The sequence below is a fragment of the Oncorhynchus nerka genome, linkage group LG9a, assembly GCF_034236695.1.
Source record: "Oncorhynchus nerka isolate Pitt River linkage group LG9a, Oner_Uvic_2.0, whole genome shotgun sequence".
NCBI lineage: Eukaryota > Metazoa > Chordata > Actinopteri > Salmoniformes > Salmonidae > Oncorhynchus > Oncorhynchus nerka.
Window position 1 is genome coordinate 51,717,817 of NC_088404.1, and position 14,750 is coordinate 51,732,566.

The 14,750-nt window shown below is 44.0% G+C and overlaps 2 protein-coding genes across 5 annotated transcripts in view; both read right to left on the minus strand.

Moving 5' to 3' along the window:
• Positions 1-351: 351 nt before the first annotated feature.
• Positions 352-1,372, minus strand: LOC115134481 (gamma-crystallin M2-like). Of its 2 annotated transcripts, XM_029668499.2 has the most exons (3): positions 1,278-1,372; positions 836-1,075; positions 352-694 (listed from the first exon to the last, which is right to left on the minus strand). In XM_029668499.2, the coding sequence occupies exons 1-3, from the start codon at positions 1,308-1,310 to the stop codon at positions 410-412; spliced, it is 558 nt and encodes a 185-aa protein (XP_029524359.1). In that variant the 5' UTR covers positions 1,311-1,372; the 3' UTR covers positions 352-409. The 2 variants fall into 2 exon arrangements, with proteins under 2 accessions (XP_029524359.1, XP_064878748.1); XM_065022676.1 differs by lacking the exon at positions 1,278-1,372 and having other exon boundaries at positions 836-1,147.
• Positions 1,373-1,820: 448 nt separating this feature from the next.
• Positions 1,821-14,750, minus strand: part of LOC115134480 (receptor-type tyrosine-protein phosphatase eta-like) — a 65,121-nt gene continuing 52,191 nt past the window's right edge. For 2 of the 3 annotated variants that reach the window (XM_029668496.2, XM_029668498.2), the window contains 16 exons: positions 14,357-14,623; positions 13,945-14,087; positions 13,666-13,819; positions 12,477-12,626; positions 12,016-12,226; positions 11,757-11,878; positions 11,533-11,620; positions 11,219-11,263; positions 9,353-9,443; positions 9,143-9,233; positions 8,794-8,867; positions 6,756-6,890; positions 5,107-5,223; positions 4,478-4,638; positions 3,939-4,074; positions 1,821-3,738 (listed from right to left, as the gene is read on the minus strand). In XM_029668496.2, coding sequence (XP_029524356.1) covers positions 3,580-3,738; positions 3,939-4,074; positions 4,478-4,638; positions 5,107-5,223; positions 6,756-6,890; positions 8,794-8,867; positions 9,143-9,233; positions 9,353-9,443; positions 11,219-11,263; positions 11,533-11,620; positions 11,757-11,878; positions 12,016-12,226; positions 12,477-12,626; positions 13,666-13,819; positions 13,945-14,087; positions 14,357-14,623 — 2,144 coding nt within the window. In that variant the 3' untranslated portion in view covers positions 1,821-3,579. The remainder of the gene's footprint in view (positions 3,739-3,938; positions 4,075-4,477; positions 4,639-5,106; positions 5,224-6,755; positions 6,891-8,793; positions 8,868-9,142; positions 9,234-9,352; positions 9,444-11,218; positions 11,264-11,532; positions 11,621-11,756; positions 11,879-12,015; positions 12,227-12,476; positions 12,627-13,665; positions 13,820-13,944; positions 14,088-14,356; positions 14,624-14,750) is intronic. The other variant, XM_029668497.2, reaches the window with a different exon arrangement.

Consider the following 14,750-nt stretch of genomic DNA (forward strand, 5'->3'; position numbering starts at 1 on the left):
GCCACTTGACCTGTCTGCCTCCTGTGATTAGTTCTTCATAGTGAACCGCCCTCAGCGAATCCCCATATGTGATACGTCTCACTCATATTATCAGAGAACCGGGGTAACGAAAGTGACCTTTAAGATATTGTTTCACAGACACTGGAATCATTATTGTAATATGCATTTTTTTGTGAAAAGACACTGGAAATTAGACTTTAGGAACAGTAAAATAAACCACATTTGGATTTTTGGATTATTATTTAGTGTTTTATGTATTCCTTGGGTCATTAAGATTGTGACATATTTGCATGTTTTCAGTATGGCCTGTCAAGAGGTTTGGCTAAAGGGTCAAATAGATATATGCCAGAGTTGTTTTTATATACATTTTATTCAATGGCTTCTCTTCTTTACATTAGTAAAACAATATCTAGTAACAGGACTCATTGATACGCCTCATGCTCATGAACCTCATGCCCATAGAGCCCATGCTCATCTGATTGAAGTTTCTGTACTCTCCTGGCCTCATGTACATCATCCTGCCTCTGTACTGGGGCTGCTCGTACATGAGCCAGTGGCCGTCCATCACGTTGCAGGACATGCAGTTGTTCATGCGGTAACGACCCATGATGTCGTCACAGTCGTCCATCATCTCGTGCATCTGACCTCCGAAGTTCTCCCTCTCGTAGATCCTCATCCTGTAAGATCCTCTGTGCTGTAACGTGACGAAACAACATGTTTTACTGAGAAATCTGCACAGCTCAGGAACTTCCTGACAAAAATGGGTAACGCAGCGTCGTAGATTGTAGACATAGGTGTACGTTTCTCTGAAATCAACAAATGTTATTGGGTTTACCATGGGGATCATGCGACAGGATCTGATGTCATTCATTCCCATCATGCGCTGGTAGTCAGAGTACTCTCCCCTCTTCATGAACCACTGGCTTCCCATGTAGTTGGGGCGGTCGTAGACCATGAAGCAGCCGCTCTCAACCCTGCAGGACTGGCAGCGGCTCAGGTAGGAGGACATGTCAGGGCAGTCGCTGCTGCACTCATAGGAACGACCCTGGAAGTTCCTGTCCTCGTAGAAGGTGATCTGAAAATAAGCAGGAATCCTTTTTATGAACCATTCAAATGTACAACAAAAAAACATTTGCTACGTTCTGGGCCCTGCCCAATCCCACTAGTAATCAGGTTTCTGCAATTAAGGTTGCCTTGTGCTCTGACACTAGAGTACAAGACAGCCCTTAGTCTAACAATCTAGGAAAATGTATATTTATATATGCACTAAAATATACTTTGCTGTTCATGTTCATGCCGGTGGAGGTCATTTTGTCTCTCTGTGCTGCTGCTGCTGCTCTTGATGTGGAACTGACATCCTACCTGTTTAAAACCTCTTTTTATACCTGTGGCCACATTGTACTAACCCCTGACTCAGCAACATGGCCTAGAGGCCCCCAGAGCACTGCGGTTTGTCTAGGGACATGGCTCCATCAAAATAACTTTAAAAAGCTGTTTCTCTCTAAACAAAGTAACAATGACCCTTTGTGAAAGGCTCAACAATAAACAGTCCTCCCCTCGTCCCGTTTTCAGCCGACGATCATGAGGCATTTGCAAAATGAGAACTTTCTAGTGCTTACCTCAAAGAATTCAACGCAGACTAACTACCTTGTTTACCAAATGTTACAGTTTGTTGCTCGTTTTCAATTAACCTTTAACTGTAGTATTTGACCCCAGTTAGTGTAGCCTAATTGAACAAAAGCTTGGGCCGTTGTCTCAGTCAACGCCATGGACATTGTGGGCATGTGGTGGAACAGAGAAGCTGACACTTGTAGAGAGAAAAGAGTGCAACATCTTTAATCCCAGGATCGACAGACGGAAGGATACAAATAGAACACCTCGACCTTTTCGTCCTCTGCATTGTACCAGCGAGACTCACATAGTGTGTCACACCACAATTGTAACACAATTCCTACACCACTCCATAAAACGTCCTAAAACTCTGAGGAAGAGTATTTGCGGAGTCAGCCATGTGCATTGTGACACAAAGACAGTACAACAGTATCAGGAGAGTGGCTTTAAATTCAACCACAGCTGATCTGTAAATCTATGACCTATATCCAGAAACATCCCTTATTCCCAAGCCATTTATAGATATTTGTGTTGTTTTGACCAGAAGAATCCACCAAGCATATCACTATCGGAAAAGCTAGGTAGAGCCGCTACCATGTTGCTTTTACCAATCCAATTCTTTCTGATCTAGGGAGTAGAGAGGTTGTTTCTGGACAGGGCCCATGAATTCATGTGTATATATATATATGTGTGTATATATATATATATATATATAACCACATATTTCCAAAAAGTGCAAATTGCCTCATGGAAAACTGCCGCCCCAATGACTGCAAACCTTTTCCTGCTCCTATGATAGAAACATCACCAATAGACATTAAGCAAAGCATTACACGAGCCCCTTTCTATAGAACATACAGTAGGTCAACAACAAGCAGTAGGGGAACATTTCATAATGCCTAGCCCATGAGTCTTTGAGGGTGAGAGATGAGCTGAGTTTACAGACTGAAGTTTTGTGAATGGTGATTTCGTATTGCACAAAGTGGGTTTCAACAGTCAGGAGGGCCACAGGCTCACACAGCGGTTTCTGAATCACTTCTCATGATCACCTCAAGAATATGTAGACCAGCCTTAGACAGCTATAAGAGAATTTAAAAAGCTACAGTGTAAAAACGTAAATGCATCCAGTGCTTTACGTAGAACAGCGCATAAAAACACAAAAGACTCGTTTTAAACTCGTTGAGATATCCAAATTCTCTGGAGTGAAAGTGTCTAATACTAAATCATATTTGTATAGGCCTATTGTATAGGCCAGGAGTAGTTCTCTTCTCTAAAACAGTGTATTGTGCTTGTCCAGACATTGTACATAAAGAAAAATATAATGGCACCACCTAGTGGAAACTCTTGGGAGAGCACGTCAAGGCTCAGAAGAGAGGAGAGTTTTTCTTTTTTTAAATGGTTGGATAATTGTTATGTTGGGTGCCAATCCCTACCTAAAGATGGAGATATCTGGCAAACACAACATTGGGCCCATTTAACAATAAACGAGATCTGCATTTAATTTGATATTAATATACATATATATCTTTGTATTAATTTACATCTCACACAGTATAACCACACATCCTTTCACATATATTACCTGAGCAAGTATTCTTAACATATTGGCAATACTACAACAATCACAATAAGAGAGCAAGCAGACATTCAAAGTATCAGCAATATAAAAATATGGAAATATAAGAATTACATCTCTAAAATATAATTGTACACATTCCATTGTTGGTCTTTGGATGGAAATTGTGCGTCTGTTCCTCTGAACAGTTACCTCCCTTGTTATTTTTCCTACTTCCACAACGTGTTTACCAAATAAATACTACAAAAAACTAGATCAATAAATACAGTGTGTCTATGAAAAAACGTTCCCTTTTATAAGCTCGTCTCTACAGGCCTGTCTGGCTGATACTGGAGGAGGGGAGTGGAGGACGACTGGGGAGGAATAGAGAGAGGAACGAGTGGACCAGAGGCCTACGCGTTGTGGTAGCCATTCTTCGATGTATCCTTCCTGGGTTCTACGTTCTCGTAGATGGTGAGCGCAGCCGTGTTCTGGTAGATTAAATCCACGTTGGTTCCAGTTCTGGATCGGATGATGTCCATGGCACACTGGTTTAGAAACACATACTGCTCCTGTAAGAGAATAACACAATGTACTACAATTAGGATGAAGCCAACTTGACCGTTCAGATGTCAATAAATTTTTCACGTAATGACCACATAAGCACCCGGAGCATAACTTCCACTTTTAACCACAGTGACGTATTGTACAGTAGGCCTGTATTAAACCCAGAAACATGCTGAAATGTAGACCGGTGTGGGCAGTGACTGACCTCTGTCTGCACCATGAGGGGCCGGTGCATGCGCAGGTCGTGGATGGTGCCGTACACGTCCACCATACTCTCCCTCTCTATCTGGAAGATCAGCCGGTCGATGGCTATGAAGGTGCCTGTCCGTCCCACACCCGCGCTGAGTGGAGAGAGAGACAGAGAGAGAGAGAGAGAGAGAGAGAGAGAGGAGAGAGCGCAAGAGGGAGGAGAGAGAGCGTGCAAGAGGGAGAGAGAGGAGAGAGCGCGCAAGAGGGAGGAGAGAGAGAACGAGAGAGAGAGAGAGAGAGGAGAGAGAGCGAGCAAGAGGGAGAGAGAGGAGAGAGCGCAAGAGGGAGGAGAGAGAGCGAGCAAGAGGGAGAGAGAGGAGAGAGCGCAAGAGGGAGGAGAGAGAGAACGAGAGAGAGGAGAGAGAACGAGCAAGCGAAAGGGAGAGAGAGAGAGGAGAGAGAGAACTAATGTTAATTTACTTTTTAAACCAATAACGCTTCTTGAGGTTAACTAAGATAAACAGTGTGTGTGTGTGTGTGTGTGTGTGTGTGTACCTGCAGTGGACGACGGTGGGGGAGTGGCGTGAGTACTGGTCCATGTGTTCTCGGACCAGGTGTCTGAAATTGATGAGCAGCTCGGTGGTCTCGGGGACGCCGTGGTCCGGCCAGGCTGTGAAGTGGAAGTGACGTACTGAGCGTGTCTCAACCGTCTTCACCTGTCAGCCAATCACAAACACAGGGACACTTACCGATAAGCACTAAGGAATGCATGACATGTAATAAATGACCCCTTCCAGGATCCGATTAACAGAGTAGTAGTTGAATCAGAAAACATCTGCTAAAATTCCAAGTCAGTTAAGAACAAATTCTTATTTACAATGACGATCTACACCGGCCAGACCTGGACGACGCTGGGCCAATTGTGCGCCGCCCTATGGGACTCGCAATTACGGCTGGATGTGATACAGCCTGGAAATCGAACCAGGGACTGTAGTGACACCTCTAGCACTGAGATGCAGTGCCTTAGACTGCTGCGCAACTCGGGAATGAATGGAACAGAGTCGAACATTTTCATATGTTTGATGTGTTTGATACCGTTCCATTTATTCCATTCCAGCCATAACAAGGAGCCTGTCCTCCTATAGCTCTTCGCACCAGCCTCCTCTGTTATCACAGCCACTTACATTTTTTACGTCAAAGTCCCTGATGGTCCAGTCTTCTAGGGGGATCTCAGAGGTGGTTGTCACAGTGATATTCTCAAAGTGCTTGGTCTCAGATGGATAGTATTCCTCACATTTGACCTTAGCGGAGAGAGGTGGGTGGGTGAGAGACAGGTGTGCTGTTATGAATTGTGGTAGCTTAGTGCGAGGACATGTGGGTCAGGACTTATTTCCATAGAGTTAGATAGAGGACTCATCTTTGTATCTGTGCCATTAAGGCGTCTGTGACAGCATGGGCAGTGCCATTGAGGCTATCCCCATTTTAAAGTAGTACATTTTCTTCTTTTTTTGTGTTTGAAGAAAGTGCAACACTAATATTGGTGATTTACCTCTTCCTGCGAGTCCTAAACCAAATTGAGTGTGTCATTCATTTATTGTGGTCACTAGATGATAGTGATATTGCTTAAACCCATTTACTAACCAAAGGCAACCCAATTTTGAAGAAAAAGACAATGCTCTACCGTTTTTTCATCTAGTTGTTCAGTACAGTTCCACACATTTTTTTTCCGTACTGAAAGCAGCCCTTGATAATTGATGATTGCACAGGTGTGTGGGTTTGGCACTTAGTGAGAGAGAGGTGGACAGGTTAGCCTTTCGGACTGGTGGCCTGCCAGTGTTTGTTAGTGTAAATACTCATGTTTGAGCATGCCTTTTGCAAATTTCTGTGTAAATATTTTCATTTTGGTCACCTTCCTAGCTTGGGCTTGACGACTGGCGTCGAGTCCGATCCGGCCCTGAATCGGGTGGTGTGCTGTTGTGTGTGTGTGTGTGTGTTAGATTTGTTTTTATTCAACCAGGAAATTCCCATTGAGACACCATACCTGTCCGAGAAGGCAACAGCAGTCAGTACAACATTATAAAGTATAAAGCGTACAGTACAATCAACACAGCAACACGTCATCAAGCCGATCTGAGCCCGATTTCCCAAAAGCATCTCAAGGCTCTGTTCATCATTAGAACCATAGGTTGTATATGAACACATGCAGTACCAATGTAGTTGTCTGCACATGTAAAGCAAGGTCCAGCCCACCATTTGATACAAGGTGAGCGACTTGGCATTTGTGACAAAGCGCAAAGATGCGTGCTAGACTGAGTCCAGTCTCTGTAGCAACGAGGAGACTGCATGCATGTACACCATAATCAATTACTGAAAGAAACATGGCTTAAACAAGCTTCTGTCTTGCCTCAAACGGAAAACAAGCCCTGTTGTAAAAAAAAAAATATATATATAATTCAGTTTAAGCTTTCTCACAAAATTATCCTTGTGAACTTTGTAGACAGCTTCTGGTACCAATGTATTTGTAGAGTGACACATTTTAAATGGAGGTGCCCCCAGATGTGAAAGGGCTAACCTTCTCTGGCTGAGATCCGGCTACGGCGGAATTCCTACATTTCATTTGTGGTGCATTCAAGACTAGCTTGACACCATATAGAGAGGTCTGCAGTGACTCAAAAGCAGCCTGGAGCACTTCAACAACCTCAACCAGAGAAGGAGCATTGGAGTAGATGACTATATATTCTGCATACAGACGCAGCATGGCTGGTTTTACATCCCCTTTCCAACACACTAAAAGTGTGTGCATGTGCACGCGTACGTGTGCGTGTGTACTCACTCGTCCCTGTTCGTTACAGCGAGTCAGCATGACCAGAGTCTGGACGTTCTTCTCCCAGATCATCCTCCAGAACTCGTTGACAGTGCCGGGCAAAGGACCCTGGGCCGCAATAAACTCCTTCCTGGAGTTGTAACCCTGGCAGTGGGGACATATTGACCCAGAACGTAAGCATCTACAACAAGCACTATCGAACGTTCGTACATATTTTAATTCTGACTCTGTACATCCTGGTAATGTGAGACGGATGTGATATAAGAGATGAAATACTTCTACAACCTGAAAATAAAGACTTATATCTGAGTGTTAATATAAGTTACAGTGCCTTGCAAAAGTATTAATTTTCCCTATTTTGTTGCATTACAACCTGTATTTTAAATGGATTTTTATTTGGATTTCATGTAATGGACAAGCACAAAATAGAAAATAAAAAAAGAACTTGTTTAAAAAATATATTTAAAAAAATAAATAAAACGGAAAAGTGGAGCGTGCGTATATATTCATCCCCTTTGCTATGAAGCCCCTCAATAAGATCGGATGCAACCAATTACCTTCAGAAGTCACATCATTAGTTAAATAAAGTCCATCTGTGTGCAATCTAAGTGTCACATGATCTCAGTATATTTACACCAGTTCTGAACGGCCCCAGAGTCTGCAAAACCACTAAGCAAGGGGCACCACCAAGCAAGCGGCACCATGAAGACCAAGGAGCTTTCCAAACAGGTCAGGGACAAAGTTAGGGAGAAGTACAGATCAGGGTTGGGTTATAAAAAAATATCAGAAACATTGAACATCCCACAGAGCACCATTAAATCCATTATTCAAAAATGGAAAGAATATGGCACCACAACAAACCTGCCAAAAGAGGGCCGCCCACCAAAACTCACGGACCAGGCAAGGAGGGCATTAATCAGAGATGCAACAAAGAGACCAAAGATAACCCTGAAGGAGCTGCAAAGCTCCACAGCGGAGATTGGAGTATCTGTCCATAGGACCACTTTAAGCTGTACACTCCACAGAGTTGGGCTTTACGGAAGAGTGGCCAGAAAAAAAGTAATTGCTTAAAGAAAAAAATAAGCAAACACGTTTGGTGTTCACCAAAAAGCATGTGGGAGACTCCCCAAACATATGGAAGAAGGTACTCTGGTCAGATGAGACTAAAATTGAGCTTTTTGGCCATCAAGAAAAATGCTATGTCTGGTGCAAATCCAACACTGCTCATCACCCCGAGAACACCATCCCCACAGTGAAGCATGGTGGTGGCAGCATCATGATGTGGTGATGTTTTTCATCGGCAGGGACTGGGAAACTGGTCCAAATTTAAGGAATGATGGATGGAGCTAAATACAGGGAAATTATTGAGGCAAACCTGTTTCACTCTTCCTGGAATTTGAGACTGGGACGGAGGTTCACCTTCCAGCAGGACAATGACCCGAAGCATACTGCTAAAGCAACACTCGAGTGGTTTAAGCGGAAACATTTAAATGTCTTGGAATGGTCTAGTCAAAGCCCAGACCTCAATCCAATTGAGAATCTGTGGTATGACTTAAAGATTGTTGTACACCAGCGGAACCCATCCAACTTGAAGGAGCTGAAGCAGTTTTTCCTTTAAGAATGGGAAAAATCCCAGTGGCTAGATGTGCCAAGCTTATAGAGACATACCCCAAGAGACTTGCAGCTGTAATTGCTGCAAAAGGTGGCTCGACAAAGTATTGACTTTGGGGGGGTTTGAATACCTATGCACGCTCAACTTTTCTGTTTTTGTGTGTTATTTCTTGTTTGTTTCACAATAAAACATATTTTGCATCTTAAAGGTGGTAGGAATGTTGTGTAAATCAAATGATACAAAACCCCCCAAAAATATATTTAAATTCCAGGTTGTAAGGCAACAAAATAGGAAAATGCCAAGGGGGGTGAATACTTTTGCAAGACACTGTATCTAGCTATATCGATCATGCTTTGTGAAATAAGCAAAGCTGAATCAGAGAGAGTCAGAGAAAGCTGATTATGATAGCGGTGATGATGATGGGTCAGTACGCACCGGGATGTAGTTAGAATTGATGTAGTCGTCAAATGGACTTCCATGGATGGACAGTTTCACTCTAGAGGAATCATCTGGGATGTGGGAAAGAGGAGCAATGAGGATTGATAGAACTGAAAGAGAATTCCTGTCACTCTGCCTAGAGACAAAGCATCATGCTCTCAACCACTCTAGTGTAAAGGCTTGCTTGAATAAACAGCTAAGCTATTGAATAAACAAAGGAGTTAGTCTGTATGGAAATGAGGATGGAGGATTAGATATGATAAGCTATGGTAGCTATGGTAAGCAGTGGCAGGGGGACAGGGGTCGTTGTCATGGAGACAGGGTTCAGGGGTCATGGTTGACTCACAGGGAAGCACATTGTTGTAGCGGTTCTTAGACTTGTTCTCCATGGCCAAAGCGCTGGTTTTTGCTTGGGCTGTTCCCACTAGCTTCAGGTCCTAGAGGGAGAGGGAGACATTAGGAAACCAGGCATATTTACAGAATACAGAACATCAACTGATGCCCGATGGAACATCAAAAATATGTGTATGAACGAATAAATAGATTTCGATTTTACCTCAAACTCCTCAGCGAAACCACAGTTGGAGTCTGCTCTCTGCTTCTTGTAATAAGCCTCGTAGTCCTCCACCCTCACAACAACGGTTCTGCTAATAGAGACGCGGGAGACAAGCATTAACACAAACACGAGTGACACCAAGAAACGGTGTACAACTCTACCTGTTGATTCATTCAATGTGTCAAGTTGTTAAGATGGCGCCGAAGAAGATGGCTGACATTTTACATCCTCGCAACCAATTGTGCTATTTCGTTTGTGTTTTTTGCGTTGTGTGTAACTTATTGTTTTCACTTAATTTGCAGATAACGTTGCTGCTACCATCTCCTATGACGGAAAATAACTTCTGGACATCAGAAATGGGATTACTCGCCACGAACTGTAAGAAGCTTTTTAGAGACCCACTCTAATTCGCATACTGCCCCAACAGATCAACAGATGACGCAATCTCAATCGCACTCCACACTACCCTTTCCCACCTGGACAAAAGGAACACCTATGTGAGAATGCTGTTCATTGACTACGGCTCAGCGTTCAACACCATAGTGCCCACAAAGCTCATCACTAAGCTAAAGACCCTGGGACTAAACACCTCCCTCTGCTACTGGATCCTGGACTTCCTGACGAGCCGCCCCCAGGTGGTAAGGGTAGGCAACAACACGTCTGCCACGCTGATCCTCAACACTGGGGCCCCTCAGGGGTGTGAGCTTAGTCCCCTCCTGTACTCCCTGTTCTCCCACAGCTGCGTGGCCAAACACGACTCCAACACCATCATTAAGTATGCTGACAACACTACAGTGGTAGACCTGATCACCGACAACGAGACAGCCTATAGGGACAACAACCTCTCCCTCAATGTGAGTAAGACAAAGGAGCTGATCGTGGACTACAGGAAAAGGCGGGCCGAACATGCCCCCCAATAACATCAACGGGGCTGTAGTGGAGCAGGGTCGAGAGTTTCAAGTTCCTTGGTGTCCACATCACCAACGATCTATCATGGTCCCAACACACCAAGACAGTTGTAAAGAGGGCACAACAAAACCTATTCCCCCTCAGGAGACTGAAAAGACTTGGCATGGGTCCCCAGATCCTCAAAATGTTCTACAGCTGCACCATCGAGAGCATCCTGACCGGTTGCATCACCTCCTGGTATGGCAACTGCTCGGCATCTGACCATACGGCGCTACAGAGGGTAGTGCATACGGGCCAGTACATCACTGAGGCCAAGCTTCCTGCAATCCAGGACCTATATAATAGGCGGTGTCAGAGGAAAGCCCATAACATTGTCAGAGATTCCAGTCACCCAAGTCATAGACTGTTTTCTCTGCTACCGCATGGCAAGCGGTACTGGAGCGCCAAGTCTAGGACCAAAAGGCTCCTTAACAGCTTCTATCCCCAAGTCATAAGACTGCAGAACAATTCATCAAATGGCCACCGGACTACTACATTGACACCCCCCTCCTTTTGTTTTGTACACTGCTGCTACTCGCTGCTATTATCTATGCGTAGTCACTTCACCCCTACCTACAAATGACAAATTACCTCTAACCTGTACCCTACCCCTGTATATAGCCTCATTATTGTTATGTCATTGTGTTCCTATTTATTATTTTTTTTAACTTTTGTTCATTTGGTAAATATTTTCTTCACTCTTCTTGAACTGCACTGTTGGTTCGGGGCTTGTAAGTAAGCATTTACACGATAAGGTCTACACTTGTTGCAATCGGCGCATGTGACAAATACTGATTTGAAGTCTCCTAATAGGTTACCATAAGAGTCGATAATCACACTTTAGCCCTGGGGGGGAAAAAATGCATTCAATTTCAAACTGAGATGGATCAGAAACAAGTGAAGGATCATCATAAAAACCTCATTGAGTGAATCTGGATGTCTGAAGAGTCCTTCTTGTTTTGTCTGTGAAAACAAAGGCATACAGAAATCATATGGCCATCCAAAAACGTTTCAAAAACTCATCGAAGTTATCGAGTGATGATGAACACGATGATGATTAGGATGATGATCCTGTATGGCTCGGTTGGTAGAGCATGGCGCTTGCAACACCACGATTGTGGGTTCGATTCAACGAGGCCACCCATAAGTCAAATGTATGTGCGCATGACAGCAAAGTCGCTTTGAATAAAAGAGTCTGCTAAATGGCATATGTTACGATGGCGATCTCTCACCTCCTCCAGTAGATGATGAAGCCGGCAGTAATGATGGAGAGGAGGACAAAAACTCCAAGCGTTACCCCGACAACCACACTGGTGACCCCTACATGACAATGACCGAAGAGAACGCCGTGTGAACACCATATATTACGAAGATCGTGCCTTTCATCATTGTAAAGACGCAACAGCTCATAGCGGTGGTTCTAACCGTTAACACAGTGTAAAGGTGCAATAGCTACCTGGGTCCTGAGGGAGGTACAATGAATTGGAGTTGAACGGCGTTATCATGACGAGCGACGAACCGACGTTCAGAAGCCCATTCTGCTCGACCACCATTTCAGTGAATAAAACAATGGCATAACTGTGAAGACAAAAGAAAAATGCTTAAACATTTGACATTTTAGTTCATAGTTGACATCAGTAGTTGATTAGTGCAAGCTGAATTGTAAGTTCCATCCCTTCCACTCATCACACATACCGCCTGTGTTGTGTTCATACCTGTACTCTCGTTTGGCCTTGAGTTGGCCATTGGTATAGCCCTTCCATGAGGTTTCGTCCCCTATGTAAATGTCAATGTTTCCTGCACGTTTCCTCCTCCGGCTGTTGTTAGTGTTGTCTTTGACCGTAGCCAGGTATGCAGTAGTAGAGCCTGCTTCCCAGTCCTGATAAGTCTTCACTAAGTACTGCGAGGAGTTAGACTGATCTACATCTGCAAGTAAAACACCGCACACACGAGTACGGTAAAGATCACCGATGACGAAAATACAGTCAAATTGTTTGGACCAAGACACAACACATTGAGATAAATCATCTTGAATATGTTGACTCAGAATTCTCTCAGTTAAATGAACCCAAGTGTATACTTTGCATGTATTTTTTTATACCCAAAACCAAAACTGGCCAATCTACAAATCAATCATAAACCAATCTTAACCAATACGAGAATAAAGGGGACCCACTGTTGATGTCTGAGGTCACCAACACGCCGTAGTGTTTGATTGGTCCATTGGTGCTGTCCAGGAGGCTGGGGGTCAGCTGCACAGAGAAGGAGTTGTGATCCTTCGCTGTGACACTGACTAGGGACTCGAAGTCGGCTGGGATAGGAGGGACTGGAGAAATGGAAGAGAGGAGGAAGAAATGGGACATCAATTCTTCCAGCGTTTCTAGTTACATCCTGAAAGGATTGTGTTTACGAGCGTACATATTACTTCAATACATATGTAGGATCTTCATTTGATCACCCTCTCGCCGGGAGAACTTTCCTGCGATGCAGAACATTTTAAACTTGAAGTATACACACTGAGTATACAAAACGTACACTTTCCACGACATAGACTGAACAGGTGAATCCAGGGGAAAGCTATGACCCCTGATTGATGTCACTTGTTAAATAAATCCACTTTAATCCATGTAGATGAAGCAGAGGAGACAGGTTAAAGAAGGATTTCTAAGCCTTGAGGCATGGATTGTGTGTGTGTTCCATTCAGAGGGTGAATAGGCAAGGCAAAAGATTGAAGTGCCTTTGAACGGAGTATGGTAATAGGTGCCATGCGCAGCAGTTGGTGTCAAGAACTGCAATGCTGCTGGGTTTTTCACACGCAACAGTTTCCCGTGTGGGTCAAGAATGGTCCAAGGACATCCAGTCGACTTGACAACTGTGGGAAGCATTAGAGTCCACATGGGCCAGCATCCCTGTGGAACACTTTGGATACCTTGTAGAGTCCATTCCCTGTCAAATGTAGGCAGTTCTGAGGGCAAAAGGGGGCGTATTTGAGGTTTTAAAAAGGCTTCTGAAGTATTTAATTTCCACTTTAAAATGAGATTTTCCGTTACAAATAAATAGATCAACCCCTACAAAAATGTCCATTAATTATAATTCATACAATTCACATTTCCTGTTGCTGCAGGACTACTTTCCTGCCGTAAGAAAACTGGCTCTAATTTAAGACCCTACATCTGTACATGGGCAACACATACTGTACAGGTAAAGAAAATCCATGTAGAGCACATAACATTTAGAATATTGTCAATGTAATTGTATGAGAAGCATACGGTACATTTTCAAATTGTGAGGGTAATTAAGTTGTTCCATCATATTCCACCCAATGTGCGCCTACATTGCAATTGAACTATGTTTCTGTCACATACCAGTAATGCCAGTCTTGCAGGTGAGGCTTTGGACGGTGCTGGTTTTCCCACAGCCCAGAGTGGTCACGGTCAGGGTGTAGTCTGTATAGTGCTTCAGGTCAGGGACTGTGTGACCACAGGCTGGGTTACAGTCACCGATTGTCTTATTGTGTACCTAAAACAATCGATCAATCAGTCAGTCAGTCAATCAATAATTGTTTTGTTTCCGTGAACAATATTTACTGTACTGTTTGAGAAATGCATTGTGTAGCAATTGAGAAATACATTGTGTAGCCGCACCTGGCCCTGAGGGAGTTGGATGGTTTCCTTAGCAGTGATCTGAAAGCCCTGGTGCAGTCCTTTGGGTTTGGTCCAGGACAGATTCAGCTTGGCGTTGGGGTCATCAGGAGAGGCACACTTCAAGTTGGACACAGGGCTGGCGTCTACGGCACAGTGAGGGAGAGAAAGAGGTTTTCAGATTTCAGTTGTGATTTTATTACCAGAAAAGAAAATGTGCAGACCATGGCTGAAAAAAATGCAATTTACAAGAGATCAAAACTGAGTTCAAAAATGACATATAAATATATAAAATAGACTGTAGATGCTAGTAACGGTAGTACATCCTTTATAAATCCCTATATGTATTCTTAACGCGTCTCACACCGGTGGTACAGTATGGTAGTCTACAGGTGAACACGTGCTATGATCTTACTGGTGCAGCTGGAGGTTGAGACTGGAGCTCCCTCTGTGCCGTCATCTGTCTGGGTCGTTACGGTGAAGTTATACGGACTACCGGGGACCAATCCATTGACGGGCAGGTTTTCCACGGCCGTGGTTCTATTACTGATGATTAACCCAGTGGAGTTGGTCCAGGTCACTCTGTAGCTGTAGCCTGGCTTGTGACCTACAGGCGTTGACCAGGTCAATGTTAGGTTCACCTCGGCTGTCACTGCACGCAGTGACTGGACACTCTCTGGTCCTTGGGGGAATCCAATCAAAGACGACATAGAGGAGGTTAGCAGAGCGATAATTATGAAAACAGAAAGCAAACGTCTCGGGGGGGGGGGGGGGGGGTTGTGTTTGGGTGTATGCGTTCGGAAATGACT

What these genes read in the sequence shown, in the direction of transcription:
- LOC115134481 (XM_065022676.1), bottom strand. Translation starts at nt 1,132, where the DNA reads ATGTTTTTTTGTTGTACATTTGAATGGTTCATAAAAAGGATTCCTGCT. An exon ending in CCTGTCGCATGATCCCCATG is followed by an intron (nt 695 to 835) that starts GTAAACCCAATA and finishes GTCACGTTACAG; the next exon opens with CACAGAGGATCTTACAGGAT.